This window comes from Ursus americanus, chromosome 11 (assembly GCF_024610735.1).
Source record: "Ursus americanus isolate L20-20 chromosome 11, mUrsAme1.1.p, whole genome shotgun sequence".
In the NCBI taxonomy this organism is placed as follows: Eukaryota; Metazoa; Chordata; class Mammalia; order Carnivora; family Ursidae; genus Ursus; species Ursus americanus.
In genome coordinates, this window is record NC_142137.1 from 74,883,101 (window position 1) to 74,900,337 (window position 17,237).

A 17,237-nucleotide genomic window follows, 5' to 3' on the forward strand; every position below is an offset into this window, starting at 1 on the left:
CGGGGGTAAGACGGAATATTTCTGGGGGGGACACAGCTCGGCCCACAATAGTATCTCTAAAACACACTGGACCCGATCCCGTCCCTTGCTTTCATGGGTCTGGGGTGCGTCTGTGCGCTGCAGGCAGTGAGGGGTTGACGACCCGATTTCTGAGTGCTCTGGTAGTAGGAGGCGGTGGGGACCCAGGTCCTCAGCGGCTGCAGGCGCTCCGGCACACGGTTCCGTCTCCAGAGGGAAGAGGGACACGGTAACCTGCACAGTAGTACAAACTGTTGTGTGCCGGGGGAGGTGGCTGCAGAGGGTGTGACGGTCCCTGTGCGGAGCTGACAACATATAACAAGTGTAGAGAGCATGGCTCCCGCCCAAGGGCCGCCTGCCCACCTCCTGCTGGAGCACACTACGGGACTCTGGGACAAGCGGTCGGCAGAAAGAGGTTCCCGATGTTAAAACGTGATGTTAAAACGTGGTAGGACCTGAGAAATCCTCTCATGCCATACTTTTGCTTTCATTTAATTTTGAGAGAGAGAATGCACACAAGTGGGGAGGGAGGGGCAGAGGTAGAGGGAGAGCAGATTCCCTAGCAGGCTCCATGCCTAGCATGGAGCCTGATGCAGGGCTCGATCTCACGACCTTGAGGTCATGGCCTGAGCTGAGATCAAGAACCAGGCGCTTAACTGGCTGGGCCACCCAGGCACCCCTGATGCCCTGGTTTTATAAATGATGAAGTCCGCCTCAAATTGAGATAGAGCCGTCCCAGGGGCAGCTCAGGCGCTGGCCCAGGAGGCGTTGGGGTGGCAGGTGGGCAAACACGGAGCCCGTGTCATGGACATGTCGTGACCCTGCCGTGGCCCAGCCAGGGAGCCACAAGCTTCTCACCTGCCATGTCTCCCCTTCAGTGCCCTTGCTGCGGTCACACACCCACTGCTGCTGGGGCTGAAGGGGTCTGGGGTCTGCACTCCCCACTCCCACTGGCGTAGGACACGAGGGGAGCCTCCTGCGTCGGCTGGACTGTGTCCACATGTCACTGAGACAGGTCAGTGGATGTGCTTTTCCTCATAAAGGGTGACCCTGCGTAACTCTGGCTGGGTCACTCCTAACAACGGGAAATATTTCTGGATCATGTGGTAGAATTCGTGGTGGGTCAGCCCAGGTCATTGCAAGTATTTTCCCCATCAGGCCCTCCCTATCATGTCTCCGAGCAGGGCTGGGCTCTTGGTCGGGGTCCAGCTGAGGCTGGAGGAGCTGGAATGGTGAAGCCAGAGACACACGATGCTGGATGGAAAACTGACTTTAACAAAATCACAACGTAATTTGTGTAGGTGAGATTATCGATGCTAAGACAGTTTCCCAAGCTCGTGAGAATGGGCTTGGGAGTCAAGGGCAAGAAGGGTGTCTCCTTCAGAAGCGGTGTGTGGGGTCAGGGAGCCCAGAAATCCTCTGTGCGATGCCCGCTAAGGTCAGGCCACGCGTGTGTGTCCGAAGACCAAAATTATTATTTCTGCTAATAAAACAGCTCATGAAATCTTGAACCAAAACTTTGATTGGATACCGCAATTAAAATGTCTGCACATATGAGCCGTAGGGATGTTCTAATCTTACTGGACACGGACGCAGAAAAGCCGTGTGGGTTTACGTAACTGTGATTTTACTTTGCTATTTAAGAAGTGACTGCCCTGTTGGCCGCATTAGCAGGACTAAACCCAGGTGGGAATGGACCGCGGGAGAGGACAAGCCCGGGGAGAGTGAGCTGTGGTGTACGGCATCTTCAGTCTTTTCTGGAGTGGACGTCGATGCTGCTAAGTGCACGGTGGTACCAGCGGGGCCGTCGGAGGACCAGGCGCGCATCCCGCAGCCCCTCTCCTTCAGGGGACCGCTGTCCTCGCTCCAGAAGACAGTCTTCCAATTCATCAGATTCCTTTAGTTAATTAATCTCTTTGTATTTTAGTTCATTGCAACATTGAATTTGCTTCTGGAGTTACCGATGAATTCATTTAAACAGAGTAACGTCTCCTCCATCTTTTACCTGCGTGAAAAATTGCAGGTTGTACTTGAAGGGGAATTCCTTGTGGAGGCAAAAAAGGCCCTTTTATCTCGAGTGGAAATGCCCACTGTATTTTGAATGGCAATTTTAGCTGGCCATTCACAGGCCAGACCTCACAGCTCGGACCCCATGCTCTTGGGGATACGCCACGCGCGCACCAAGCATGAAGCCGGTTTGGCTGGAAGACTGTTATCTCTTTCTACATCTGCCTCACTCCCAGTCCTTCCGTGTTAGAGCCAGACTATCCTGGAGTCCAGAAGGAAGAGCTGCCCATGTCCACCCGTGCCTGCCTGCACCCGCCCGCGCCCGCCCGCACTGACCCCCGGTTCTCACAGCTGCCGCTGCTCAGGTCTGGTTCATCGGAAGCTGGCCAGGTCCCACTTCAGAGATGGTCCAGGGCTGGAGGGGAGACGGTGAGGCCGGTGAGACGCGTGCGCCCCCGAGGCACCATGAGATGAAGGGAACATTATCACAGAGCAAGGTCGGTTGGGCTAGACAGGCTTCTCTCTCAGTTCTGGGATGACAGCGATCGCGGGTCAGCCACACGTCGAGAGACCATGTGCAGACAGCCGTGAGAGGTGCCTGCGTGTGGTGGACTGCTCCCCCCCCCCAGGGAATAATGCCTCCACCCCGAGCGGGGTCACGGCGCTCGCGCCAGCCCTGCCATCTGCACAGCCAGGGCGTTTCTCTAGTTCCCCACTCCACGCCCGGCTTGCCAGTTAAACCGGATTCTATAGGACGAAATTCGGTGTCACCGGGGATGTTTTCTTGAGTCTTTCATAAATTATTGCAAAGGTAGTTTCCAAGGAAGACCTTGAAAATTGAAATAAAGAGGAAGCTGATGGAACGTTTAGATGCTCAGAAGTGATCTCTGTGAAAACCCAATTCCCGTTACTTTGTGCAACATACTGTGTGACTTTGCACAGTGGCGGGAGCAGATGTTTTGTGAACGGTACACACCTCCAGCGTGACGGGCCTCCAGAACCAAGAAAAACCCCAGGAAGTGACATTCAAGTATGAAGATACCCTTAGAATCGACACCCGTGATAAGATTTGGCCCTATAATAGTATCATCACCTAAAATTATGTTAGTTTGATATATAAATACCAAAATTTTAGGTCTATTACACCCTGGTTGGTTAAAATTAATTTTAGATGAGCAAGTTGATAATGCAGGTGCATATTTTTTTTCAAAAAGGTGTATAAATCCTGGTTTTCTTTCCCCAGTTAAACGGCAGCTGAGAAAACCTATTCCATTCTAGTGTTTAAGTGCCTTTGCTGTTGTTGGGGTCCTCACTGGTTTTTGCCATACAGGATTATTCGACGTGAACTCCTAATGGCGTCACCCTTCGGAGAACGTAACAGGACTGCATGCAGCGGACACTTCTGTGCGCTGTGCCTGTCAACAGCCACGGGTTCTGAGTGTTAGGAGTGTGGAGCCATTCTGATGCTGTCGGAACAATCCTAAATTAAAGTGTGTCTCTGTTTCCATTATAAACCTCACTGTTTTATTGGTTTGACGTGATTCCAAGCATATCGGTCCCATCTTGGTGAGGTCGTTACATGGTCGTAGCAGATGGTGTTCAGAGTAGCTGTCCCTCTTAGGTGGTCCCAGTGGCTTTACTCTTTTTTTTTTTAAATGTTTTTTTATTATATTATGTTAGTCACCATACAGTACATCCCTGGTTTTTGATGTAAAGTTCGATGATTCATTAGTTGCGTATAACACCCAGTGCACCATGCAATACGTGCCCTCCTTACTACCCATCACCAGTCTAGCCCATTCCCCCTCCCCCCTCCCCTCTGAAGCCCTCAGTTTGTTTCCCAGTGGCTTTACTCTTGGTGCCACGGCGTCTGGGGCCAGGAAGCTGGACCCGTGGGACGGGTACTGTGGAAATCCCGTCTTTCACCTTGATTAGGAGACTTTCAGGGATTCGAGAATCTTTTCTTCCTCCCTCTCCTGTTTTCCTGAATTTAACACTTAGCATTTTTTCTGGACTTCCACTGAAATGCTTTAGTCCGGAGGAAGAACCCATCAAAATCTTTTGGATAAATGAACCTTCACCAGAAATATCTCCTGGACACATCATCACTGCAAGAAGATGGGAAAACTTGATAAGGCTGTTGGGAGTTAGCAGGGCTTGACTTAGGACGTGAGTGGTTTTCTGGGGCAGGGAGTGCCGGCACTTGGAGCCCACACCATCGGAGGGTATGGCTTTCCGAGTGTTGCTGCTCTGTGTGTCTCTCTCCCGAAGCCAGCACAGCCCCCCTGGAGCAGCCAGCTGCCAAGGTGCAGCCGCTGATTCGCCCTGACCCCTGGGGCTCCCTGTTCTCTGGGAATTGGGGCACTGGTTCCTGAGCCCCAGTTCCAAGGCTAATCAGCCAGCGTGTGTCTGAGGACGTGGAGAGCCCGTGCGTGGATGTGGACACCAGCCTCTGAGTGAATCATGGAATTAGGGACTCTGCACATCCGGGGAACTCCCCTACTGCCCGCCCTCGGGACTCTGGGGTGCTGTTCCCACGACCAGAGGCTGTGGGCTCTGGGAGACCCACGACGGCACATTCCATCATTTCATGAGCTTCCGTGGTGCTGCCCGATGCCAACCCAGAGCCGCCCATGCTGATGCCCGGCAAGGCTGCCAGGCTTGCTTCCAGAGTTCCGACGTTTTCCTCGGGAAAGCCCCAGGTTTTCTTTGTGTCCCTTCGGGATGTTTGATTTCTCTGTAAAGTGTGGGTGACGTATGTGCGAAGCTTCAGGTGCCTCATGGATGGGGAAGATGCCTGGGGGGCAGCGACCCCAGGAGCACGGAGTGCAGCCGTGGTTTGGAGCAGCCCCGTGGACTTCTGGGTGTGTGTCCCCACATGTCCCCGTGCTCATCAGACCCCACGAAGCCCCTGCCGCCCACGTCACAGCGTCCTGTCCCACTGCAGCCCGCTCTGGGCTTGCTGTCCCGCTGACCCCCGGCTGCCCCTCGCTCCGCTCGCAGCCCCTGCTCTTTCCCTGCAGCCCCGGAGTGGCCGGTGGAGGCCCTCAGAAACCACTCTCCCCTCTGCAGAAATCTCCCACTTCGTCTTCCCTGTGAGTAAGGGATTTCTCTGTCCTCTGTAATTAAAGTTGTGAATGTCAACATAAGTTTTTCAAAGGAAGCTTCTTTTCTCAGCATTTTGGATTTGTTTCATTATGAATATAGCCGTGGAATTGATTTTCATTCGTCCTTTTGCAACTGTTCTAAAAACTTGGGCTTTAGGGAGCTAGATGGGGGATTGACATCCCTTTACTCCTTGCTTCCAGATGGCAGTGTTGAAAAGAGCCGTCCTCAGTGGTGGAAACACCGTCCTCTGCCATCAGCTCGACGCACAGGTGGCTCTGGGAACGCCAGACAGCTGTGCAAAGGAAAACCGGAATTTTAATTTTATTTTATTTTTAAATTTATTTAAATTCAATTAATTAACATATCGTGTATTATTAGTTTCAGGGGCAGAGTTCAATGACTCATCAGTGGCATAGAACACCCAGGCTCATTCCATCACGTGCCCTCCTGAATGCCCACCACCCAGTTACCCCATCCCCCCCACCGAGTCTCTTATGGTTTAAGAATCTCTTACTGTTTCTCTCCCTCTGACTTTGTCTTGTTTTCTTTTTCCCTCCCTTCCCCTGTGAGGAGCACCTGAATTTTAAGTCTCATCTAATTTTGATCAGTTTCAACATAAGTGGCTGCACGTGGCTAACGGTTACTGTATGGGACCCACACTCGAGACGAGACTATGCTATGTGTTCCAGAGATTTGCGTGGAGTGCAGACTCAGGCTTTCCAGCCTTCAGGTTCTACTGATGTTTTTGCTTGTATGAAGCCTGCAGTTTAGAGCAGAGAGCTGGTTCTTCCCGCGTTAGCACCTGGAGAAGGTGGTGTGGGGATGGTACTGTGTGAAGCCTGCAGGTTAGAGCAGAGAGCTGGTCCTTCCCGTGTTAGCACCTGGAGAAGGTGGTGTGGGGATGGTACTGTGTGAAGCCTGCAGGTTAGAGCAGAGAGCTGGTCCTTCCCGCGTTAGCACCTGGGGGAGGGTGATACGGACTCCCCAGTGAGAGGTGTCAGCTGATGGACTACAGAAGCAGCCAGCTCTTAGTGAATGGGGGACTTCCAGAACCGTTCCCACCTATCTCAGAGATTGTACTTTGCATTTCAATAATGATGATAATTTTGGTGGTGGTATGACTGCATTAGAGGTTTTGGATGCTACATTTCAAAGAACTGTGAAGAGAATTCCCTTGGAAGGATCCCATGCCTTGGCTATCTCCTAACATAAACCAAGACTGTTAAAAAATGTGAAGAATCTGTTTTAATGTGTAAACCAAGGTGAGAGAGGGAATAAGCCACTTTCCACTTCTGATGATGCTAGACATAAGCCAGGACTGAATGCCCTTCTAGACAGGAGAAGGTGAAAATGGGAGCGGGGGATGGGAAGGCAGCCAGAAGGGCCAGGAGTGGCCAGTCCTCCAGCCCCTCTTCCATGCATCCCCCTGAGGATTCTTTTAGAAAACAGGTCCTGTGTTTCGGGTGAATCCTGCAGCCCTGGGGTCAAGGCCTAGAGAAAGATGACCCAGCCCTGGCGCCCTTGGGTCGAGGACCCTGCCATGCGTGCTCGCAGTGGATAGCAGTGGCCTGGGTGCAGAGTCCTCGGTGTGGTTTCTGTTGTGTCACAGACTCGTTGGGTGACCTTCTGTGGAACCCTCTGTCTCTTCATCGGTTGTATGAGGCACCTGGGCATGGTGTCCCCTGAGGGCCCTGGTCTCTTCACCTGTGCTCCCAAGAGCTCCCCACCTAGCCTCCAGACCCTGGCAGTGTTCCATCGGCACTGGCCCCCTGGCGTGTGAGCACAGGACATTTGGTTCTTTTTATTACAGAGAAAGGGACTCAGACTTTTTTCACTCGGGGTGTGGATTTGTGTTGGTTGGTAGAGATGGGCACGGGAGAGATGAAGGTCTTCTCTTGTCCCTTCTTTTCCTCCACGGATTCCCCTCCGCATGTCTCCCATTGAGCACCCAGCTCCCTCAGGATGCTTGCTGTTCTGCATACAAGGGGGCTGTCCCACGAACGCCGCATTGTCCGGCTTGTTTGGTTAGAACCTGCTTCGTGCACAGACTCGTCAGGAAAACCCGACAGGAGCCACACCCATGGCTGCCCTGTTAGCTGGGAAGCATCCCTACTCTCAGAATCCCCGTTGGGCACACGTCTTGTCTGAGAAAGAAGGCAGAGATAAGAGGATTTGATGCAGCAAGGAATGTGGATGGTGTTCCGGACACCGTGTGGGTCTCACTGGTATTTAGATGCGGACACAGAACTGGGCCCTGCCTGGTGTTCGTTGAGACAGCAGAGTCCCTGACCCTGACGTGAGGGATTCGTTCTCTAACAGTTGAAGAGCGCAAACACGGTCGTAAGCATCTGTGGGGCTTCCTAGCGCCTCCTGCCTCACGTCTGCTTCTGGGCGCTGCGGTGATGTCCCCACGGCGGCGTGAGCAGGTTGCTTCCAGCAGGGGCTTGTGTCCTAGTTCCTGCTTCCGCCTCGTGGTGCCTGCGGTGGGAATGATTTCCCTGCAGAGTTTGTGGCCCCCGCTGAGGTCGGGCCAGGGAACAAATGATCTGGTATCTCAGCTTCTGTATTTCCTCGGCTTTGCAGGTCACTCTCTAACATGTATTTTAGTGTAATTTGTTCTAAGTGCTTTGAAATGAACAGGAGCCTCAAAAAAGAAACTCCAGCAGGACGCCTTAGAAAATGGCATTTTATCAATGGAACGCGTTTGATATTGTACGGAAAGCAAGGACACAAAGAGAACAGCAGCCGTCCGTTGCTCGTTGAGCTGCCTCAGAAAACGGGGGGGGCTGCTGGGGAAGTCACAGGTCACGTGGAGCCCCTCTCGAACACAGAGACTTGGCCGTCACAGCCCGCAGCGGCCCCGCCACCTGGCCGGGTGCCAGCCGTGCCACCGAGGGCGCCTCCTGCCGCGTGGAGGACGTGTGATGCAGGCCAGGCCCCCACACGTTCGCGTGGCCTGTTTATGGGACACGGAATTCCCAGGTTCCACCCCAGGTCTGCAGATCAGAGTCTCTGGGGGCGGGGGAACCAGGGGTCTGCTTGGTGACCCCGCCACCGGTCGTGCCGCCAACACAGAGCCACGGTGACCCCCGTGTGCAGCCGGGGCTGTTTAGGAAGTGGCGTCTGGCAGGGGCTTAGTCCCTTCTCTTTCTATGTAGACACTTCTCATGTAAGTCTCATCCGGTCCCTGGAGTTGCTCTCCAGGTAGAAGGTTTGGTTTTGGTGCCACTGACGGGCAGAGCTGACGTTCGAGCGTTTGTGTGCCTGGGTCCGGAGACGCCTGGAATGTCTACCAAAGAAGGCCTGTGCCGCAGGGGGCGGCGGAGGGACAGCCGGACCGTCGGGCAGCCGGGCAGAGGGCAGGCTGTTTGTTCCAATGAGGCCACAACAGAGCGTGCCGGCCGTGCCTTCCGCCTGGAGTTTACGTGTCTGTCCACGGCGGCGGCTCTCTCCCTCTCCTGCACCCTGCATCACTGTGCTCACACACCTTCTCTTTCCTGGGCCATCTGCCCTAGCCAGTCCGTAGTGAGTTCCACGGAGTCGCGGTACACAAGCATTTATTGAGCACCAGCTGTAGACTGGACACTATGTGGGGTTGCCAAGGCCACATAGATGAATGTACATCTCTTTAGCCTGTAAGGGCGGTGGTCCCATGGGCTCCGAACAGTCGGCTGAGTGTCCAGTGTAAATGGTCTCCCACGTGCCAGCCTGGTGCTGTTTCATGGGCTGCAGCCCGAGAAGAAGAAGTAAATTGTGACATAAGCATAGTCCTTGACTCTTCCTGGGATTCTGGCTAAGAAAGTGGCTCTTGGTTGTCCCCTGAACTAATGGAGACAGTGCCCAGCGTCCAGTGAGCCCGCTGTAAACACTATAACGTGAAGGAAAGCCTGATGAGACCCTCAGGTGAGGGTGGGACACCTGGGGCTGGAAATGCCGCTGCACGCAGTCTTCTGTAGGGAATTAGAGTCCAAGTCTGCCGTGTGCAGACAAGTCAGGTCTGATACTGGGGAGTCATGACAAATGTTGACTAATGTGATTTTTTTGTTTTTGCCAAAGATCCTTCTTGTATTAAGGTAATACCATCTGCATGATTTTTTGTTAAGAAGGATTTTATGATAACTAAGTTCTCACTGAATCTCAAATTAACATAAACCTGGAACAATTAATAACCCAAGAGACTTCTTGACTTATGTCCAAGAAGCGCTAACAAGAAGCAGAAATACAAGAATATTGAAATCAATACTGATGCGGAAGCAGGCAAGGAGAGCATATAAAAAGGAAATGTTTGGCGCAAAGGGGAGAGACGTGCCGTGCCGAGCAGGCAGAACAGCGCAGTACGTGCCCATCCTTAGTTGTGGGCTGGGACGGAAGCCTCGCCAGGCAGAAGGCGATGGCCACAGAGGAGCTGGAAGAATTCCGGGAAACGGTGGGTCAGGGGACCAAAAGCCAGCAAGGAGTCTCTAAAAACACTCACAGAAAGTCTTATGTCCATGCCAGTGGTGAGGGCAGCACGGCAAATAGAGAAAAAAATAACAGTTTCTAGGCTCCTGCTTTGATCACAGTGAGTCTGGACTGTGTGTTTCCATGTCACTACTGACCATAAGGAGCATCCAGAACCTTCGTCCCTGAGCTTCTCATCGAGGGTGTGGGGACTGCGTTTCCCCCGGGGGCTTTTAAGCCCTGAGGGCTCTGTGTAGGTTTCCCACACAAAATGGACAGTCCTCCTGGGGGTTGGTACTCAGAGGCACCGCTCCATCCCCTGTGTCACCCCACCCCACACCTGTTGTCCCATCTGTTGTGTCCCCCTGTCACGCGTACCCCCTCAGCATTGACCCTGAGAGAGGGGCTGACCCTTCATTTGCTTCCTGCATTGCCTTGAAAAACCTGCTACCTCCTCTTGACCTGGTGATCCTCTGTGGTCCCAGATGACACGGTGACCCTCTGTGGTCCCAGATCACCTGGTGATCCTCTGTGGTCCCAGACGACATGGTGACCCTCTGTGGTCCCAGATCACCTGGTGACCCTCTGTGGTCCCAGATCACCTGGTGATCCTCTGTGGTCCCAGACGACATGGTGACCCTCTGTGGTCCCAGATCACCTGGTGATCCTCTGTGGTCCCAGACGACATGGTGACCCTCTGTGGTCCCAGATCACCTGGTCATCCTCTGTGGTCCCAGATGACATGGTGACCCTCTGTGGTCCCAGATCACCTGGTGACCCTCTGTGGTCCCAGATCACCTGGTGATCCTCTGTGGTCCCAGACGACATGGTGACCCTCTGTGGTCCCAGATCACCTGGTGATCCTCTGTGGTCCCAGATTTGCTAGCCCCTAAATCGTAAGCTCCACAGGGACAGGCCCTCCTTTGAATCCCACTGTCCTGGGGACGAGAGGAGGTAGAGAGCAGTCACTCAATAATTATTTGAAAAGTTCAGTTGAAGCTGGATCTGACTCGGCTTGTACTGCTTCTAGAGCAAGAGTGAGCGAGTGCTTACGGAGGTAGGCGCACTGGGAGAAGCGCCCTGCTGGCTTCACTTTACCCTCTAAGTGCGGGTTGTAGACGGGACAAGGTCTCCACGTTGGCATCGTGGACTTCAGTTCTCTGGTTTAATAAAGCAGCGACCTCTCTCTTAGAATTTGAGAAAGCTCAGGGCTTAAAGCGGAGACGTTGCTCCTTAGAACAGGCTTCGTTTGTGACCCCCTCATACCTGTCCTTCCGTTGCTTTTGAAGTTATTCCCACCTACGCCCCAGCGGGTGCGCCTCACCGACGCCCTCGCCGCGCGTCCCTTCCCCCGACCCGCAGGGTGAGCCTCGTCTGCAGATTAAGCAAACACACTTAGAAGCTGTACTCACTTTCCAGTGGTCTCTGATTTAGAAAGTCCTTGCTTTTGTGACTCTTACAGCTGCAAACTATGTATTTCTTAACGCTATCCCATAGCATAAACAGTAAAAAAAAAAAAAAAAAGTCTTAATATCAATGTGGGAAAATCCATTCACATGAATATTTAAAGAGTGTTTTAACCCGTTTCTTCAATGTTTGGGTTTTGTTCTAACTTTCCCTCTGGCTTACACCCTTGCTTTTTATTAAGCAAAATATAGACCGTGTTTTTGATCCATTTGCATCGGACCTACCTGTTTTCCATGCAGGACTGTGTGGCGTCCAGACATGGCACGGGCACCCTCTGCAGCTTCCTCCCGCCACTGTCCTTGCATGTGGACACACAGCATCGCTTTGTCAAGATAAAAGACACGGGGACCCCCGGGACTCTGAGGTCTTTCTTCGTGTCACTCAATATCTAACAGATTTCTTTCTAAATTTGGCAAATTACCTTTTATCTTAACTAGTTTGAAGACCCCCAACCAAAGTTATGTTCTTTTCATAAACAGTGAATTCTTTAAAATAGGGCTGTTTTGGGGCACCTGGGTGGCACAGCGGTTAAGCATCTGCCTTCAGCCCCACATCAGGCTCCTCCGCTGGGCGCCTGCTTCTTCCTCTCCCACTCTACCTGCTTGTGTTCCCTCTCTCGCTGGCTGTCTCTCTCTCTGTCAAATAAATAAATAAAATCTTTTAAAAAAACAGGGCTGTTTTATTTTCCTTTAACGGGCTTTGTTAAAGAATACAGCCCGGGTAAAAGCTCATTTTCCCCTGTGCACCGTCTCCCTTGGAACATAACTGCTGTTAAAAGTGAGAGGGAGAGAAATGTGCGTAAAGTGTGTGTTCTCTTATTTCTGACAAAGAAAAGCTCCATTGTTAGTTCTACACCATTAAATTATCAAGAATTATGGTCAAATTCCAAATGCCTGAATGCTAGGCCTTCTTTTTTTTATGGTAAGGTGTAGAAGCTGTCTTTCTCTTCAGAGAAAATGATAATTACGATGTCTTACCATAAGTAAACTGCATTTCCTAACTTAGGGTTTCAGGAAATGCAAATAGACCACCTCTTACACCTCAGACTTAGTGGGATTTGGGTGACAGCACCTTCCCAGAAGCAGGGATGGGCATGGCTAATAGGGCGGGGCTGGTCCTGAGCGCCTCGCAGGTGCAGGGGGGCTCCTTGTTTCACAGGCGCTCTGTCTCCCGTCTCTGTCTGTCTCTGTCTGTTTCTCTCTGTCTCTGTTCCTCTGTCTGTGTTTCTGTCTCCCTGTTTCTGTCTCTGTGTCTGTCTCCGTCTCTATCTCTGTCTTTCTCTACCTCTGTTTCTCTATGTCTCTCTCTGTCTCTGAATGTCTCTCTGTCTCCCGTCTCTGTCTGTCTGTCTCTGTCGGTTTCTCTCTGTCTCTGTTTCTGTCTGTCTGTCCCTCTGTCTGTCTCTGTGTGTCTCTCTCGCATGATGCTGCACTGTTGGGGCCCAGCTACGGGCTATGTATCAGAACTCCCCAGAGCTCTGAGGGAGGAATGAGGCAAGGTGGGAAACCTCCGTGACACTGGAAGTGACATTTCAGTGGACACACTTCCTGAGTTACACCAGGCTGAATTGTCAGCATCTCCCAGCAGCTGGGCGGCCCCCCAGGGCGCACCTCTGTGGCTAGAAAGTTAAAACACACTTGGAGCAAAGAGAAAAAAACCGGGCTTTAAAACTCCATAGAGACGGAATTGAATCAAATGTTCTTATGGGCTCGCTTTGCCCATTTTTAAGTAAAAGAACAGCATTTTGCGTGACCGTGAGAAAGCGATGATCTGTCTTCACTTGCCTCTTGGCTGAAATAAGCACAGATCATTTTAGCAAGTGAGCTTATTCTCAGGAAACATCAGGGTGTGCTGCTTGAGCTCGGGCAAGTTAGAGCAGTGAGTCCCTGCCGTAGCCCCAGGCCCCACTGAGGGGAGACCCCACAGCCTCCTGCTGCCCCCACCTGTCTCCTGGCTGGAGCCTTCCTCCAGATGTCGACAGGACCACCTTCTCTAGCCTCTCCGACACACTGGGATGTCCATGCCTCACCTTCCTGGCCCAGGTACCCTCGGCCCTTCCCTCCCAGGACCCCGACCGAGGGCACGAGTCCCTGTCCGGCCTCCCTCTGGGGTCCGTTCTTCCGTCCACGCTCTGTCTCAGCGTCAGCCTTGGGCTATTCTGGAAACAGTGTCAGTGAGGACCCCCAGAGCTTCACGGGGAAAGTATGGTACCTTTTAAAGAATGAAGTATCTTAAATTTGCGAATTTCCTCTTTTTCTTGTACTGATAAAGGAACAAGCAGATGAGAGTACCCGAGCTTCCGAACCCCATTCCTACTCTTCCCCCAGCTTGGACTCTGAGAGGGAACAGGCTGTTGTGAGCACAGCTCTCTCCACCTCCATAAATATTACTGGGACAAACAATGACAAACCTGTTCAGTACACACAGCACTCAGAGGGCCAGCCAGCACCATGCAGTACTCGGTCGTGGCCGCAGCTCTCGGGCGCCTGGGGGCTCAGTCGGTTGAGCATCTGCCTTCAGCTCAGGTCATGATCCCAGGGTCCTGGGATCAAGTCCTACATCGGGCTCCCTGCTCAGCGGGGAGCCTGCCTCTCCCTCTGCCCCTCCCCCTGCTTGTGCTCTCTCACTCTCTGTCAAATAAATAAATAAAATCTTAAAAAAAATAACCACAGCTCTCAGTTTCCTATTTTTTCCTTGCTTGCTTTCCTTTAATGAATGGCTAATGGTCCATAAATCAGAGAAAACACCTCTGGGGCAGGGGATACAGCAGTGACCAAAAGCGCGTGGAGATTCCATTTGTCCCGTAGTACAAAGCTGTCCCAAGTGCTTTCTGAGACCCGCCGTCATGCTTGCCGCTCCGCCGGCGTGACGGAGGACTGGACAGGTCCGTGTGGAGTGGAACTGTCCACGGAGGGCAGGGGTAGGGCCCCTGGAGGACACGGCTGGCTCTGCGGTGCTGTGTCCGGGCATCAGGAGGAGCCAAGGCAAGGATGGTGACCCTGGAGCAGACGAAGGGAGCGCGGGCGGCTGTGGAGGGGCTGCTGGGCCGTCTCAGGGGCTCCTCCCCGTCCTGTGCTCGCGCGCGCCTGCTGTGCTGGGTGAGGGCAGGCCCCCGACCTCTGTGTCCACTCAGCGCTGGGGTGATGCGTGCCCGTGCGCAGTGCTGCTAGGCTGTCTGGGCAGTCAGCAGCCTCCCCCGGGGCCCGGGCGTTCATTCAGAAGACGGTAAGCTAGGTCAAGCAAGGACGCAAGAAGGGCTTGACCTGCCCCCACCCCCTCCGTGGACTCCTGACTCTCGGGAGTCACTTCCAGGGTGGCGGCAAGACCGGGCGTGCAGGAGGGGACTAGCAAGCGAATTCAGAAACGGAAGGGCAAATATTGACGGTAAAACAGAATTCCTGCCCGTCCCGCTGCAGATATTCAATTTTATCACCACTTCGAGTGGCTGGCTCGGAGAGGGTGGGTTCTGGGGATCCCCGGCAGCCCAGGGCTCCGATTCTCAGGGTTTCCCGCCATGTTTCTGGCAGCACTGTGCCCGATGTGCAGTGGCCTCGGGCAGACTTCTGTTTTCCGTGACTCTGCAGGACCTCTCTTTACCTTTGTCTGGCTTCTTTTTTTTTCCTCCCCCAAGTTTTTGCGAGTTGATCAAGATAAAGACAAGGACTGCAGCCTGGATTGTGGGGGCTCCTCGCAGAAGCCCCTCTGCGCGTCGGACGGCAGGACCTTCTTGTCTCGCTGCGAGTTTCAGCGCGCCAAATGCAGAGACCCTCAGCTGGAAATTGCTTATCGAGGGAACTGCAGAGGTAAGCTGGGGGCGAGCGGCTGTTAACATGAGGGTCATGTCTTTTATTGTCATCTTTGCTAATTTTTATATGTAAATCTCAAGGGCTTTAGGTTTGTGGGGTTTTTTTCAGAGTGTGTAAGGAAGAAAGGTAATTTCTTGTCTCAGGAGCAGAGGTATCTTTTAAAGTTGTTACGTGCTCTTTCCTTAGGAGATTTTATGTTATCAGGACACACATTTATCTGAGTCTTCAAAGAGGATTCTCACCAGAGTTAGAACCAGTTCCGTCTACCCCTTCTTGTTTCTCCTTTCAGCCAACGGGACGTGCACACAGCACCTGCAGCCACTGTCAGTGATTCTCCTTCCGTCCATTTTACACATGTAATTTCTGATTATCCCGATTTAAGAATCAGATTTAGATTTAACTAGCATGCTTAGAGCAAAACATTGAAATACTTCCTATGTTAATGAAGGGTTTGACTCAGCAAAATACGCTGATGTTTCAAGCACAAACAGAGTCGCGTTCAGAAGGAGATTTACCTTCTTTTTCCTGTTATCTAAGAGAAAAGACCACACAGAATAATGTCCGTCGCCTTTGAGAAGAGTTTCCGCTCTGTTGGCCCAGCAGCCGCTCAGCAAGGTGGAAGTCCATTGGCCACAGTGGTCCTTGTCTCGGGTCCACGCTTGGCCACGCTCTGAGTCACCTGCTCTCCCTTCCTTTGTGATACAGTGTATCTGAGGTTGACACATTCGAGTCACTTTGGCACGTGACTAAGTCAGCACCTTGCCTGCTCCCACTGACCCCCCAGGAGAGCTCTGCCTGTAGACGCAGGCTCCCCACAGCGACCGGCACCGGCACCCACGCTGGGGCCGTGGGCTCGCCTGGGACAGTCCGTGTCCACAGGCACCACACACAGGTACCTGTGTGTTGCCCATAACTGATGGTTACATGTTCACAAGGGCTTTCTTTCCACCATCGGGGTTTGTTCAGAGTCTATGTATTTTAGACCCTTAGCATTTAAAACCCCCAAATAGGGGCGCCTGGGTGGTGCGGTTGTTAAGCATCTGCCTTCGGCTCAGGGCGTGATCCCAGCGTTCTGGGATCGAGCCCCACATCAGGCGCCTCTGCTGGGAGCCTGCTTCTTCCTCTCTCACTCCCCCTGTTTGTGTTCCCTCTCTCGCTGGCTGTCTCTGTCAAATAAATAAATAAAATCTTTAAAAAAAAAATAAATAAAACCCCCAAATAATCCAATTAGAAATGGGCAGAAGACATGAGCAGATATTTCTCCAAAAAAGACATCCAGATGGCCAACAGACACATCACTCATCATCAGGGACGTGCAAATCAAAAGCACAGTGAGAGATCACCTCACACCGGTTAGAATGGCTAAAATTAACAACACAAGAAACAACAGGTGTTGCCAAGGATGCGAGAAAAGGGGAACCCTCGTGCGGTGTTGGTGGGAATGCAGACTGGTGCAGCCACTCTGGAAACAGTATGGAGGTTCCTCAAAAGTTAAAAAAAGAACTACGCTACGATCCAGCAATTGCACTACTGGGTATTTACCCAAAAAATACAAAAACACTAATTTGAGGGGATACATGCACCCCGATGTTTATAGCAACATTATCAACAATAGCCAAGTTAAAGAAACAGCCGAAGTGTCCATAGACTGATGAATGGATAGAGAAGATGTGGTGTGTACACATGCACGATGGAGTATCACTCAGACATAAAAATGAATGGAATCTTACCATTTGCAATGACATGGATGGATCTAGAGAGTATTATGCTGAGTGAAATAAGTCAGAGAAAGACAAGTACCATATGATTACACTTATGTGTGGAATTTAAGACAGAAGACAAATGAATATAGCAAAAAAATGGGAGAGAGAGACAGAAACCAAGCAGCAGACTCTTAACTACAGAGAATACACTGATGGTGACCAGGGGGAGGTGGGTGGCGGGTGGGTGAAATAGCGGATGGGGATTAAGAGCACACTTACCCTGATGAGGGCTGAGTAATGTGCAGAATTGGTGAATCACGAGATTGTACACCTGTAACTGCCTGTTAACTACCCTGGAATTGAAAGAAATGATTTGCAGTGGGCCTCAGCATGGAAGCAGCAGGACCACGGCTTATGGAAAAGTGGCATCAAAGAAGACACTTCCATGCAAATACTTCTCTTCCTTTCTACTCTGCGTCTAATTTGTGTGTTCTTGGTCTAAACACATCAGTCTGAGAAAAATTCCGATGTCTTGATTGTAGTTTTGCATCTCAGTTTTCTGTCGTGAGACAGGAGAAGTGATTTAAGAATAAGTCAAATATCAGATGTTCTAGTCTTCAGAGAAGGTTCTAGAAGCAATCACCCGTGCTGGCATGGCTTTGGCGACGTGCTCTGGAGGTGGCGGTAA

At 51.9% G+C, this 17,237-nt stretch overlaps 1 protein-coding gene across 6 annotated transcripts in view; it reads left to right on the top strand.

Annotated features, from left to right (window-relative positions):
- The window catches only part of SMOC2 (SPARC related modular calcium binding 2), a 154,853-nt gene that overhangs the window by 31,852 nt on the left and 105,764 nt on the right, over nt 1–17,237 (top strand). For all 6 annotated transcript variants that reach the window (XM_087865691.1, XM_045770611.2, XM_087865693.1 and 3 more), the window contains exon 2: nt 14,672–14,843. In XM_087865691.1, the coding sequence (XP_087721817.1) occupies nt 14,672–14,843 (172 nt within the window). The remainder of the gene's footprint in view (nt 1–14,671; nt 14,844–17,237) is intronic.